The sequence below is a fragment of the Marmota flaviventris genome, chromosome 6, assembly GCF_047511675.1.
Source record: "Marmota flaviventris isolate mMarFla1 chromosome 6, mMarFla1.hap1, whole genome shotgun sequence".
Lineage (NCBI taxonomy): Eukaryota > Metazoa > Chordata > Mammalia > Rodentia > Sciuridae > Marmota > Marmota flaviventris.
Window position 1 is genome coordinate 17,170,706 of NC_092503.1, and position 15,270 is coordinate 17,185,975.

At 39.0% G+C, this 15,270-nt stretch overlaps 1 protein-coding gene across 2 annotated transcripts in view; it reads right to left on the bottom strand.

Annotated features, from left to right (window-relative positions):
- The window catches only part of Ust (uronyl 2-sulfotransferase), a 280,959-nt gene that overhangs the window by 158,280 nt on the left and 107,409 nt on the right, over positions 1-15,270 (bottom strand). For both annotated transcript variants that reach the window (XM_071612922.1, XM_027939510.2), the window contains exon 2: positions 13,727-13,770. In XM_071612922.1, coding sequence (XP_071469023.1) covers positions 13,727-13,770 — 44 coding nt within the window. The remainder of the gene's footprint in view (positions 1-13,726; positions 13,771-15,270) is intronic.

Genomic DNA, 15,270 nt, shown 5'->3' on the forward strand with positions numbered 1-15,270 from the left:
AACACTGAGTCTCTTTAATTTCAGATCAGATGTGTTCAAGGCCTTGATGGAGAGTTCTGTGTTTACCTCAAACATATTCTTTCTGGTTCTAAGGACTTGGATCATTTTTCTAAGCCACTGTCTCTCTCGACAAGAATCATAATCAATTTAGTCATTCTTTCTACTCTCAAGATCATTCCAGTTAGTTTCTGGATGTTCTCCAGCTCAATTACACTTCTTTTGGTATTTGTTGACTAAAACTGCATATAATCTTTCAGACATAGATAGATCACAGCTTGCCTAGGACACAGTTGTATGCTCTGCTCGAGGACACCAGTGCCCCTTGGGCTGTAGCATAAAATTGGTGGAAGCCCCTAGGTGCCAGATAAGTTGATAGTCTTATGGTAGGACTGCGGGGTGAAAAAAAGATTAATGTCACCTGCAAATTCAAATTCAGAGATTTTTCTCAGCATTTCTTCTTCTAGGCCACTATAAAAATGTTAAGACAAATAAAACATTGATTTTTTAAAATCTCACTCATAGGTCCTCATCAGCCTTTCCCCTAATTTGTTTCTAAAATAAATCTAAATTAAGATAACTCAGTTCAACACATTTCTAAGTGAAAGATAACAAGCCACAAAGGAAGTATATTCTTTCAAACAATTGCATGCTTTCAGAAAATTAAAATATATTGCATTAGCATGACATAGATTACTATTCCTAAGCTACCAATAAAAATTACACTAAATGATAAAACACTTGTGATAGTATCATTAAAATTAAAAAAAAACACACACAAAGGTACTCACTCATTTGACTATATTTACTATTTACTATGAGCCAGATGCCCAATCTAAATGTGGGTGACATGATGCTAATTAATACAGACTTTCTAACCAAGGAGTTCATGTTATTTAATATTATTCACAATAATGTTATAAAACTTGAGACAAAATTAGATAGGAAGATGTAAAATGAATTTTGTTTGTCAATTGGATCATCTTCTATTAAGAATAAAATTGAAAATTATTAAATAAAAAGCTCATAAAAGTAACATGGCTATAAAACATGAAAATCAATAGTTTTTCAATACTATAACAATCAACTTAAAATACAGTGGAAAAATATTTTATTCAGAATAGCAACCAAAAAATAATAAAACATCTAGGAAGAATCTTTTGTAAGAAATGTGCAGACTCTATAAGGAACCAAAGAATTCTATGATAAATAACAGTCAGAACAATAACAACAACAAAATTGGAAATTAGAAATATGAGAACAGGGAAGAAATTCAATGGCAGGGTTGGGAAACAAAGTTGAGAAACTCTTCCAAATGGTAGAGCACAAAGACCAAGAAAAGAAAAACAAGAGGAACAAAACTAAGAAATATGGACAATTAGCACTGGAGGTTCAATCTGCAAATTAGAGGAGGTTCAGAAAAACAGAAAATGAAATTACAGGAGGAAAAGTCATCAATGAAAGAAGTCAAGCAAATTTCCCAGGATATTGGTTTCCAGGATGCAAGATTCTGGACCTGGATTTGTAAATGAAAACTGACACACTCTAGGCACCAAGCTATAAAATTCAGGGTACAAAGAACTTCCATAAAGGCAGATTCAATTTTCATGTAAGGGATTAAGAATTATTAGTCTTCTTAACAGAAATGCTGGGGGCTAGAATAAAACTGACCAAGACTTTAACATTCTAAGAGAAAATGACTTTGTGGCAGAGACATTTAATGATCAGGTTACTACTGTGCCTCACTTTCTAGCCCTGAGCAATTGGGTTGGGCCTCCTGACCAAGTCTGGCCAACGAACTTCTCATAGAACCAACATACATCATTTCCAGGCTGGAGTAATGGAAATTCTCAGTGTGTCCCTCCACCACCTCTGTGTCCCACCACGATGGCATATAGGTTTCCTGCTGAGAGGTTTACATCCCAAGGGGAAACAGCCTGGATCCTGAATGAATTCCTGAGCTTCCCCAGAATCATTGGACCCACAGAGGGTCTTATATAAATAAGAATAAACTCTAATATGTGAAGATATTAAGTTATCATTAAGTGCAAAATGTTAGACTTTGCACTTAATGGTAACTGCATCACCTTGCCCTATTCTGATTAATGTATATTTCCAGTCTGAAATTCTACATCCTATCAAAGAATCAAACAAAGATAAAACAGAGACATTTTCAGAAACACAAGACTTCAGAAAACTTGCAGCACATGCAATTTTTCTCAAGAAGACACTGGAGTCTGAGAAAAGAGGAAGAAAAGTGTGGAAGGCAGAGTAATGGTCCCCAAGAGAAGTCCTTGTCCTGGTCTAAAGCTTCCAGAAGGAACACAGCCCTGTTGAAACCTTGAGTTTAATCCTGTGAGACCCACTCAGACTTCTGACTTCCATAACTGTAAGATAATGAAAACGTGTGAAGTCACTAAGTTCGTGCTAATTTTTGAGCATAACAAAAGGAAACTAATGAGACCTTGTCTTGTTCCTAAATTTATTTCCATACTAATTTCTAATCTCCACTTTGTCCTCTTTCCTTGTTATGTATGTCCTCCTTTCGGTATGTCACACACGTTGGGTGTTGTATGGGTACTCAGTTGATGGAGTCTCTGGGGAGGGGGGCGATGTGTGCCCCCATCAGGACTAGTTTGAAGAAAAGGAAAGAAAAGGCTGAACAGGAAAGGAAATAAAATCACAGTGGCCCAGCAGCTACTATTATTGACCTGTTCTCAATACTAAAAACCCTGGGTACCAATTGAGCCCCAACTGCATACACCCAGGTTAGGAGGATGGGGAACAAGCAGGAAGCCTGGGTGCAGGGGTGAAGGAGCTAGATCTTTCTATTCTGTAGAAGTTTGGCAAGGAACCTAAAGTAGCAAAAAATCACGAATGGGCAACATACCCAGGATATTCAGAGATATGAGTTAATACTAAACAATCAGTTAAAAGAGTTAGTAATAGCTTCTGAAGAACAGGAAGTGATGTAGAGGGGTAGTCAAGGGCCACTATTTTTTAATAACAAGCCTCTGAGCCATTTGGTTCTTTAAACTCTGTGCCTTATGTACATGCATAGCTTTGATCAGACATAAAAGGATTGGCAAAATATTTGCAACAAATGATACAAAAGGTTTCAATATTCTTAATGTACAATAAGAACAGACAGGATTGTGGAAAATTGTTCATATTGGTTGTTCCTGCCAGTTGGGACTGTGGGTGATTATTTTTTTTTTCCTGTAACTATAATTTTCAGGACCTTCCAAATTAAAACAAAAGCGAGTGTGTTTGATTGTTAAAACAAAACAAAAAAGAATCATAAGGTCAAGGAAAAAATAAAACAAACAAGAAAAGAATTAGGTAACTATATTGGAAATTGCTAAAATGATTAATTTACTACAATTTTGAAGACCCTGAGGTAACTGTTATTCTGCTCAAGAATGGTGGCATGGGCTTTTCTAATTGACTGAAGCAATTTCTGAGATTAAATGTACTTTCTAAACACAATGTGCTATTTTAACATTTCAGGGTTCACTTAAGACTTTTTTTTAATTTAATTTTATTTTTTTAAATTTTAAAGCAGCCCAACCCTAACAACCTGGTAAGTCCACAATTGTGACTGGTGCTCTTCTGGCCACTATTCAGAGAGCATCTTATCAATGTTAACGAGCCCTTGGGAAGTGAGGCGGGAAAGCTGCTAAAAGAACAATTACATAAACAAACCACACATTTTTAAAACTATACTTTCGTAGAACTTTTTTTTTTTTAATAAAAAAGCAAAGGCATGGAAGATATGCTATTTAGCAGCCGTAAATGTTTGTTGAAAAAACATGGATTCGTCATGTCCTTCTGGGGAAAGAGCGGACACATTACATGCTCATAAAATTGATAAATTTAGAAGTTCTGTTTCTGAACTTGGATGCAGATCTCCACTGAAAGCTGAACTCTCAGGAGGCAGCTGAGCTGCGCCAAACACTTCCACACTAATGGTTTAAGAGGGCGATAAGGGTGAAATCAGGCTGAATCGAGGATACAGGCGATTTAGGGATAAGAAACAGTAACTCTATTATGTAAGGTTGATTTGTTTCTCTTTTGCAGATTATTTTACTTTCTAAGCTACTAATTACCTATCTTGCACAGAATATCGAAACATAAAGTTCTCTACAGCACACACTGGGCTTGGAACCTTCCAGAATTATTTTAAAATAAGATATTCAAGTCATTAATTCTTCTATCATTTGCAATGATAAAAAAAAAAAAAAAGAGGGTGGAAGGGACTCCTTCAAGGTCCTGCTCAGCCAAGCAAAACTGATTCCTAAGCCAGCCTCATTCTGACCTGCTCGTTCTCTCTTTCTCTAAACCTAATATATTTATCATGAATCATTAAACACAAACCTATTATCCAGTGCAATTGATTCTTCCATAAAATAAAATGCAGCTTCATTTTTTGTAGGTTTTTTTTTTTTTAAGCAGGACTTTGGGTACATTCAAGTTTGGACACAGAGAACAATACATGCTTAAGAAAAATAAAATAACAAGGGACTGGAAAAGGCTATGCTTTTGTGTGTTCAACTAACTTAAATGAATAAAAGGAAGAATCTATAAACAAGAGACCAAAATGTCCTTATAAGTTAAGAGACTGGCATTTGTACATCAATGGGCATGCAATTGCTTTTAAAAGTCCAAAGAAATAGAGTTGGGGGGCATGGAGTGTTGGGAGCAAGAATCACTCTAAGTTAGAGCAAACTGAGTTTGCAGAATCTTTAGAAAGTTTTATAAACGAAACCACTATAGTCCCAAAGACCCACTGTCAGGCACATACCATGTACCTCACACCATGCCAGGTGTTTTCCAGTTATTCCATTTAAGCCTCACAATCCTAAGAGGGTGAGGGGCTAGGAGCCTTTAAACTTGACAACCCCATTAGCTGATTTTCTTTTTTATATTCTCCCGAGGCGGGGTGGGGAGTGCCAGCAAGCACCTCTTCTAGAAATAAAAAAGAAATCAAAGCTCAAAGAGGAAGTACTTATTCTAGGTTAACCAGGACAACTATATCACATAGCTAGGTTTGAACTCAGGTCTGATTCTAAAATCCATGCTCCTCAGTTCCGTAGACACCAAGAAGTCAGAAGGAAGCATCTGGCAAGTTAACACTGTAATGTGTTAAATCTAAGGGGCTGGTACATTGGGCATATCAGGTGTATGCTTTATTAGTCTTGCTAATATTTTGTGTTTGGAATGCTTCATAATTTAAAAATAACTAAAAAGAATGTTCATAGTTGCTGCTGTAGAAATGAGGAGGTATTATAAACTTCTTGATCAAAAACCCCAGTTTGTTTTTCAGAGAAAATCCCACAATGTGGACCTTTGCCATGGCAGATTCTATTTACAGCAGGATATAGAGGAGCCATGAAACCAGGGGCACCCACTTTTCAGCAGCCATGGCTTCAGGGACAGTTGTCCTAGAGGAAACATTCTGGACAGGGCCCACACTCGACCCAATTCCGCACTAAGATTTATTTGCTTCCAGCAGGTTCTCACAGACAGGAGGAAAACATGGTGGATGGCCACATCTACAGACTGAAAAAACAGGTTGTGAGGTTTGGGGGATAAAAACAAGAAATTCATTATTCTCTTAAATCTCTGTCATACTCTTCCAAGTAAAAACTGAGGCTGACAGAAGGAGACTCTGTGCACATAAAACCAGTAATCCTGCCTCCCAGGGAAATGGGGATTTGGGGATCCAGAAACCTTTTCCAAGTTAACAGCCCAACAATTTGAAAGTAATCATGCTCTCAATATCTTCTGGAAGTAGTTTACCTGCTGCGAATATAAGATATTTGGGCTCAACTCCTTAGAAATACAGAATGGGATCCCTGAGGCCAGGGGTTGCCTATTTGTTTTCTTTTTTTTTTTTTTTTTTTTAAAGAAAACGTTTCAAAACATCTTTCAGCTAATGGGGTTAGGGCTGTCAAGTTTAAAGGAGTTGTTAAAAGGGAAAAAAATAAACCAAAACCAAAATCTTTCTTAGGGACATGGGGGTAGTGTTATAAAACATCAGGCTGAGATGATTTCTGTAAAAACAAGGACATCCTTTCCAAAAGGCCACAGACTTTGTGAATGTTTTTCTCTGTTTCCCTCCTAGCCCCCACCCTGTGGCAACGGGACATCAGTCCCCTCAGTAACTTTCTCCTAAATAAATAGACTGTCATTGAGGTCCTGGTCAGAGAAAAATATGATGTCACCTAAGATGATTTTTTTGTATATAAAATAGCAATTAAAGAGTACAATGAATTTCAAATAGGCAAAAAAATGAGGGAATGTTGGGGATAACAACATGGCTAAAGATAACAACATACCTTTCTGAGGAAAAGTGAAAAAGGAAGTTGAAGGAAATCTGACTACTAAGTGTTGAAAATAGAAAAAGATGCTCTTAAATTATCCTAATGACAGGCTTCTCAGGATGGTTTCAATGTTTATTAAATCCAACCAACCAAATAATGCCAAGTAGGGGGTGACCCTCCATGCTGTCATAGTAATCAAACATACTAAACTCAATCCGTTTGCATTTCTTCCTAGAGTTGCCATAACAAAATACCAGAAACTGATAGCTTAAAATAATAGAAATTATTCTTGCATTGTCTAGGAGGTCAGAAGTCTGAAATCACGGTGTACATAGGGTTGGCTACCTCTTCGGGGCTCAGAGGGACAGCCTGCCAGACTGCTTCATGCCTCTGGTGGATGCCGGGCAAGCAAGTCTTGGTGTCCCTTGGCTTGTGGCATCATGGCATTCTCTGTGTCTATGTCTGTCTCTGTGTCCAATTTCCCTCTTCTTATAAAGACATCAGCCATACTGGATTTAGGGTCCACCCTACCCTAGTATAACCTCAACTGCAAAGAACCTCTTTCAAATAAGATTACATACACAGGTTCTGGAGTTGTGATTCAATATCCTTGGGGCAGGTACGATTTGATCCACACCACCACTCAAAACTGGATTTGTGACTGACCACTCCTATACAATTTTTTCCTGTTCCATCATTATGCAGACATGGTCCCCATTTCCTAGGCCATCATCTTTTCTCTTTTTCCTGTGAAAGCAAAGTGTCACAAGTTCATATCTCTACTGCTATAGCACTACAAACCCCAGTTGTAAGGCCCACCCTTCCTCAACCCTTCCTGCTATGGTTTAGATATGAGGTATCCCCCCAAAAGCTCATGTGTGAGATAGCGCAAGGAAACTTAGAAGTGAAATAATTGGGTTATGAGAGCCTTAACCTAATCAATGCATTGATCCTCTGATAGGGATTAACTGGGTGGTAACTGTAGGGCAGCAGGGTGTGGCTGAAGGAGCTGGGTCACTGGGGATGTGCCTTTGAAGTATATATTTTGTCTGAGGTGAGGAGAGTCTCTCTCTGCTTCCTGGTGCCATGTCCCGAGAGGCTTTCCTCCACCACACTCTTCTGCCATGATGATGTACCACACCTTGGACCCAGAGCAATGGAGCTGGCTGTCTGTGGACTGAGACCGCTGAAACCATGAGCCTCAAAATAAACTTTTCCTACTCTAAAACTATTCTTGCCAGGCCTTTTGGTCACAGCAGCAAGAAAGCTGACTAATAGAACACCTCCACATCAGACTCTTTGACCTGGTTAGTTCTGCTACTCAGCCTCCACGACTCTCTCCTAGAGAAGAGTCAGGGTGAGTGTTCTGTGTTCAACCTGTGCTCATTCTCTAAAAAGCACCCAGCAGCCCACTTAGGCATTATAAGTTTATAAGTCCATCCTTCCCATTGGGCTCTAAACTCCTTGCAGGCAGTGATTGTGACTTCTATAGTCTTATGCTCCCAGCACTTAACACAGAGCCCAATACAAACTTGGTACACGGTAAATGCTTGACTGAATGAAGCTGTCTGTATAGGCCCATTTAGACCTAAACATGTATCACCATAGAACCCTGTGCTCTCAGAGTCTTTGATTCCATTAAACCTTATGATGCAATTAGATAATATAATAAACTATTAGATTATAGAAGTTATTTTCAACTATTTGTGCATCTTCCTGATCTTTTGGACGAACTAGGTACTCAATGAATTAATACTAAAGGGAAATTAGCTTCCGGGCAATGTGAAACAGGGACTGAGCCTTACCAAGCAACTATTACTACTGGTCACTGTTAGACACTATACAATTAATTACCACTGAATTAATATCAGCACTTTTCACTCGATTGCAGAATGCTTGCTCAGCATTAAACTATAATGTATTGCTCAGCAATAAATTATACACCCTCTTCTAATGAGCCTATTTTAAAATAGAATTTTGAATACTAATACTATCCAGCACATTATATAGATAAAGAATAGGTCTGATTTTATATATAAAAATTATTTTTATACAAAATTGTAAAGGTATAAAATATAACTTAACTTTCAGTATATGATCAGGATCCACTAGGTCCAATTTTTAACTTATCAGGTTTTTTGAGCAGTTCTAATTATTTGTATGGATTAATACTCCATAACTTTACTTTCTTAGTATCTACAAAAAAAAGAGAGAGAAAATATACTTTTTTTAAACTAAAGAGAATAAAATTCATCTACCTTGCAATTACCACCCTAAAATAAAAATCTAAGATCCATTAATGAGATCTTAGTGATTTTAATTTTTCTTCATTTTAACACTGCTATTTCAGAAATAATTACCCATCCATTATATATCAATTATTCTCAGGTGCTTTAAAAATACTAAAATAATAGAAAAGTGGAAGAATGATGGAATGTCAGGATACTTCTATCCAAAACAATGGTTACTGATGATATAAATGTTCTATTTGTGTTGTCCAAGGACACATATGGAGAATTAGAAATGTGACTAATGCAACTAAGAAGTTGAATTTTTATCTTTTAAATTTTAATTAGTTTGAATATAACTATCCTCATGAGTCTCACAGCTACTGCAGTCAATGGCGTAGGCCCATGGGATGGATTCAGTGGTAAAATAAACTGTCACTGTTACATCACCCTTTACATTTCCTATTGCATGAGTCAAGTATTGCATTGTCTTTCCACAAGATAAAAACAAAGACTGGAGATAGCTTCTTTATGGTTTTCTTTTTTCCAGGACCTCATGCATGTGAGGCAAGTGTCCTACCACTAAACTACCCGGCCTGCCTCTTTGTAGTTTTCAACTTATACTAAAGAGAAAATTTGGAATTTTTTATACCTACGTGTAATGACAAAGAGAAGAAAACTGAGGAGGCAGAGGAGTTTCTCAAGCACTAGAAGAATCAGAGATGAATGCAAAGAGTCAGAGAGTACTCAAGATTGTGCTACTGCTGCACCGGATAGTGAATGCGAAACCTTGCATTGAATCCTGATGACATCTTAGATTAAACCTCTCAAACTCAAGAATCAACGAGTGGACCACATATTCATAAGAACAGAAAGAAAATACAACATACTTAGGCAGTCCATGAATCAAGAGGAAGGACCTCATCAAATGCTATTTTGTGTATAGAAATGGGGCCTATCCTGTTTTGCTAAATAAACATGGAACAGTATTCTGTCATCTGTGATATTTGAAAATCAAAATTTACATTATATGCTGTTTGAAAAATGGAAAAATGCCAAAGGCAGGTATTTATACAAAGGTGATTTAAAAGAAAAAGGTAAAGCACAAATCAACTCATTTTTGAAAGTTAAAAACTGTCTACCAAATTCAAACAGTAAATGCTGTCTTTTTTGCTGGGAAACTGAGGGTTAAGTTTGTGTATGTACTAATCAGTGTACTAGGTTCTTATTTAAAGGTGTAAAACTCCAGAAATACAGTAAAAAATATTATTGTATTTCTACTTAAATTTATCATCTTGAAATGGTTAAAGCGTGGAGACTGGAGCTACTCAGCTCTGGGCTGGAATCCCAAATCCAATCCTTAGTGCCTGACCTTCAGCAAATTAGTACCCTCCCTAAGATCCAGTTCCCTCATCTGTAAAATAAGGATTAAAAAATTACTTCCTGTTTTATAGAGAGTAAATTTTGCATGCAAAGTGCTTAGCATAGTGCTTGGCACATAGGAAAAGATATAAATCAGCTATGGATAGTGATTTTATTATCCTCGAGTTGCTTAGAACAGCTCTCCTTTCGTATCAGATTTGGGAACCTTACATATGTGAAATGATAACCACATCTTATTTATGCCCGCTGAACTTCTCATTGCTGATGCCTGCTGCTCCCACCAGGTACCCACATTCCAGGTAGAGTGAAACTAAGGAGGGGAAGACACCAACCTGCTGCTCCGGGGGCTTTTAATCTTTAACTTGACTCTCTTACACCTGGAAAGGGGTTTTTCTGATTTCTAGATTGAGGAGGCATTACTTTAATAAATTCAAACCTGCAGAAAACACTATAGCCTTCCAGGTTTTTTTTTTTTTTTTCTGTAGACATAAACATGTATGCATATAATTTTACAAAAAGTGCTATCATACCATAGTTGCTTTTTCATACCTGAGTGTGTATTCAAGAATATCTTTCTATTTTATTCACTAGAGATCTCCATGGCCATTCTCACTAGGGCTCCAACCTTAAGCTACACAGTGGTAGTAAAAAGTAGTAGCCAGAGGAAAACATTAACATCCACCTTTCAATAATAGCTTTGCTCAAAACCTGAGGCAAGCTGTGAGGTCCAAATGGATTTCAAAAACAAGTGAAAATCAGAGGTGTTTTGTTTTTTTCCTTATGAAAACACTGGAGAGAATGAGGACCCGGGCCTAGTCCATGTTGTGTGGCACACCCCATTCCCTAAATGGCTATTACTTGTGGAATGTGAAACTTGTGAAATTGAACTTTTAATAAAATGAGAACTTGCTGTAACCTCAGTATATTTTCGGGGTTTTAAACTCTTATTTTATCTAGAGTACAACTCTTTTGAGTCTTGGCATCAAAAAGTTATTTCTGAGTGCTAAACAAATATGAAAAATATGGGTCTGGCGTGGGTCTGACTTTCCCCTGCCAGGATGGGTCCACTCCAGAAGCCAGACATGTGTGAGTCCTTATCCTCTGGATGCCACTGTGTCTCTGGATAAGCCAGTGATCTGCAGATCTAAATAACTAGGGCCCCACCCCAGGGGACACTCCAGGGACCTTTATCTGGAAGTCTGACCTCATCATTTTTGAGATTCAATTCCATCCTGCCAGAAGTCAGAACCATGGATAAAGAGATGGTCACATACCAATATTATTCCTACCCACTTTTACATTCTTATTATGGTTTCTGCTTAAAGAGTCAGGAGTGTTTTTGCCACTCCACTCCTAGACAACAAGCAGATGGTTCTAGAGAAAAATCTCTGAAAAACTTCTGCTGGTCTGAAGAGATTATGTTCACAATTTTCAAACTTGGACAAGAGTTTACAAAACTGGCTTTACTCTGAATGTGGTCAAAAAGAATGAGATACCACCTGATTGTTTTTGTGGATCACTGGGAACTTCAGCTGCGGAAGAGGAGTGAGCACACCACACATCAAATCCAAACACTGACGACGCTGGCAGAGGGGCGGGCAGGACAGAAGTCCAGCTTTAGCAAGGTCAGCAGGCCTTCTGAAGAGATGGTCCAAGCTGGCCACCAAGAACAAAGTTCCAAAAGGCAAGTTCATATCAAATGGGCCTGAGTTTCTGACCAGGAAAGACCCTGCTTGACAAGCCTGGAGCCCAAGTAATATCTTGACAAGCCAATGAAGCAAACAGCTGATCCCAGAGAAGTTGTTCCTGACCTCCAGGGAGACAAAGGCAGTTAGTGGTGAGGAAACCCAGCAGGCCATCTGCACCCCCACCCATCTTCCCTTCCTGGGCTGGTTATTGCCTAAAGAAAATAGTCTTCACTATAAGGACACTTAACAATGGTGAGTCGCCATTATATTAATAAATAAAACTGTAGGTAATAAGCCATGTCACTCTTTCTGAGTTAATAATAGTGAAGACAATACAGAAAATATCCAGGGAAGTGGTTTTCTCTCTATTCGTGGCCTTTAGGGTAGCAATTCTCAAATGTGGCCCCTTGACCCACAGCATCAGCCTCATCTGGGAGTCTGTCAGAAATGCCAGTTCTCAGGTCCTGCCCCAGATTGACTCAATCAGAACTCTGGGGGTGGTGCCCAATAATCTGAATTTTAGTAAGCCTCCAGGTGATTCTGATACAAGTCAAGTTTGAGAATACTAGCCTAGTGCAAAAAACCTGGAACAGGAGCCAGGAAAACTAATTCAGATTCCAGCTCTGGATTCCACTGTCCAGTTCAATGAGGTTCAATGAAGAACCATAACATGCCTCTTTGTGTCTTGAGGCTCAAGCCAGGATGTGAGGATGCACATTAGACTTAGACCTTACAGTCCTCTACGTTCTTTTGCTCCTGTAGGAGAGGAGCTATTTTTATTGTTGTTGCTTCTTATTTGCATTTCTAGGGTCTCTGGCATCATAAGCACTCAATAAGCATGCAGTAGGTCAAATGGTAGGGCTGTTCATGAATTTGATAAATACTACTGTCCAATTGATCAATAAAGTTAACAATACCCCAGTCACATAAGCACTAGCTACTTCTGATTTACTATTTATTACACGTCAGTGCTGAGTACTCCCCATACATCAGCTCATCTGATCCTTTCTGATATCCTTCACTGGGTAGTACATTTAGTCCTACTCTGCACTTGAGAATCTGAGGCTCAAAATGTTGAGAATTTCACCCACTGTAATACAGCTAGAAAGTGGCAGAGCCCATGCTGCATTCAGAAATATCTGCTCCCAAAGCCCATGCTTATAAGTAAAGTGGCTTAAAAGGCCACCGAGATTGGTGGCTCATCGTTTTCTCATCACGAACTTATAACTGCACTTTGTAGGCATCTCCTTCAGTTCATCTACCAAGGACTGGTAAGCTAGGTGTCACAGGCCAGACACAAAATTCTTAACGTAAGACTGACTGATAAAGGGTTGCCAACGTTTTGTCAAGGGCATTCCCCTGGCCCAAGGACTGATTAACTATTGTCAACATTCCCAACAAGGAAAATAAAAATGATGTCAAAAAAATAAAAAGGACAGAAGTTCAGAATAAAAGAGAGTACATTGCATTACATAGATTTTCTCATCCACAATGATTACTTTGTTGTTCTCGTCTTTCAGTAGAATGACATTTGGTTTTCATTGAGCTCAAGAAAATAGAGTGTGGTGGAAAAACTACACTAAAGGACTGTTCTGCCCCTTAAAAGTCAAACAGAACTGCTTATAGGAAGAAACAAAGTGGGCATGCAGGCCAGGCCAGGGCAGCCGTGGGAGGGCACTGGCTGGGCCTTGTCCAGAGTATCCTATCCCAGGCAGGCCAGGGAGAAGGGGACAGAAGTGAGTCTGGCACCAGGCCCAAAGGCGTGGGAGGCAGGGCTGTGAACAACTTCATGGGCCAGCCAGGGCAAATGAGGTGACGGCCAATAGGAGAAGCTGGCTAAGGTCTAAAGCGAGTTGGTGGCTCCAGTGTTTGGGCAGATCCAGCTCTCCAAGTAAGGGAGTAATGGCTCTCCCTCCGTGTCACATGACTATCTTCATGCTCGTCCCTTTCCTCTGCATTAGAAGTTGAAGATTTATTTGTCATTCATCATCCACTGTTTTCTTGCGAATGCTCCGGGACTAGAGGGCATCTGGTTGGGGTGAATGGGGGTCCAGGAGCTACTAAAATCAGAAGCTCCAAGTACTGACAAAGGAAAAGACCTTACCTTACTAGGAGGTGGTCCATGGTCATCCAAGTAAGTGGAATTTCCTAGAAAATAAAGAAGAATAATGTTGACGGGTCACTTTTTTTTTTTTTTTGAAAACTCCAAAAGATTAATGTAAAGTCAGTGAAAACAAGCATTTTATATATATTTCTATTTAGACAACAGTGCCAAAGACAAATGGGTAATTCATCCATCAGTTTGGCTGGACTTTGCTTATGTTATTGACATGGCTCCTGGCTGTCAAGACGTGTAGCCAGCCTTCTGGTCCCTGCTGAGAAGCAGCAACACTTCTGGGCTGCAGAGGCCCGCAGCCCGTGCAGACCCCACCTGCCAGCAGAAGCAGTGAATTGAGCTTCATCTCAAAACTCCAGTTTCATTATGATGCTTGGTTAACAGTTTCGGCAGTAACAAATATTCTACCCACATGGGCGTGCATTCACACAAACTTACACCTGAAGAGGCATGCACCACCATTGTTTCACACCCAATACTTGTTGAGATTCCCTCGGACCACTGGTTCTCAACCTTTAGTGTGCATCAGAATTACCTGCAGGGATTGATAAGACATAACTTTGGCCCTGTCCCCAAAGTTATGATTCGGTAGTTTTGATAACTTGCATTTCTAACCATCAGTCAAGTGTAGGTGTCCCTGATCCCGGAAACATACTTTGAGAACACCTCCACTGTTTCACTAGTCACCTTGACACTGTCAATTTCTCTTTATCTTTTCAGTCCAGTTTGACTGGTCTTCACCAATAGCCACCTACTAGCATGTGTGTTTTCAGACAGTGTGGCTGTTGTCTCCTGATGAATAAATAGAAGACTCAGGAGGGCTTGGAAGGGAATCAAGATTTATTGAGTTTATTTTTTAAAGTATTAGATACTCTGTTAAGTGCTTTCCAGATATTCCTTCATTTAATTCAAATATCAGAGATGGGTTAGAATTCTCGAAAACAGAGGTCTGGAGAAAATCAGTAAGTTACTCTAGTTACAAGAGTAATTAACCTGCAGGGAGGAGAAGACTGGTTTTTCCAGAGGTGTTTGGGCCCATCTGAAAAGCATACTGAAAGGTTTGACATCTCAGGCTTCCATGCAGCCCAGGAACTGCAGATGCTACCATCTGGTGACACTGGATCACATGGGGGAAGCCAATGATGCAATCAGTCTAATAGGAGACTCCTGTGAGTCCAGGAAAATAATCTTCACTAGAACCTACTACTAAAACACAGTGTAGAAACTATTGGAAAAACAAGAATACTTAGAGAAGAAGAGACTTGGGGGTATGATAAATGCCCTAGTTTGAATAGATGAAAGGTGCTTTTGAAAATAAAGATTAAAAGTGACTTAGAAAACTGGAAGAAAAAAAAAAAAGAGAGGGGGAAGCAAAGCTTAAGCCAGGGACAGTAAAACTGGGGAAATGTATCCAAACATAATAAATAAGAGGGGTTTGGCTTATACATTTTTCCACACTGAGTCAACATGCAGCCCTTCTTTGTAGTCTTCTGATTTGTAACACACTTATTTCCACAGGGACAGTACTCTAA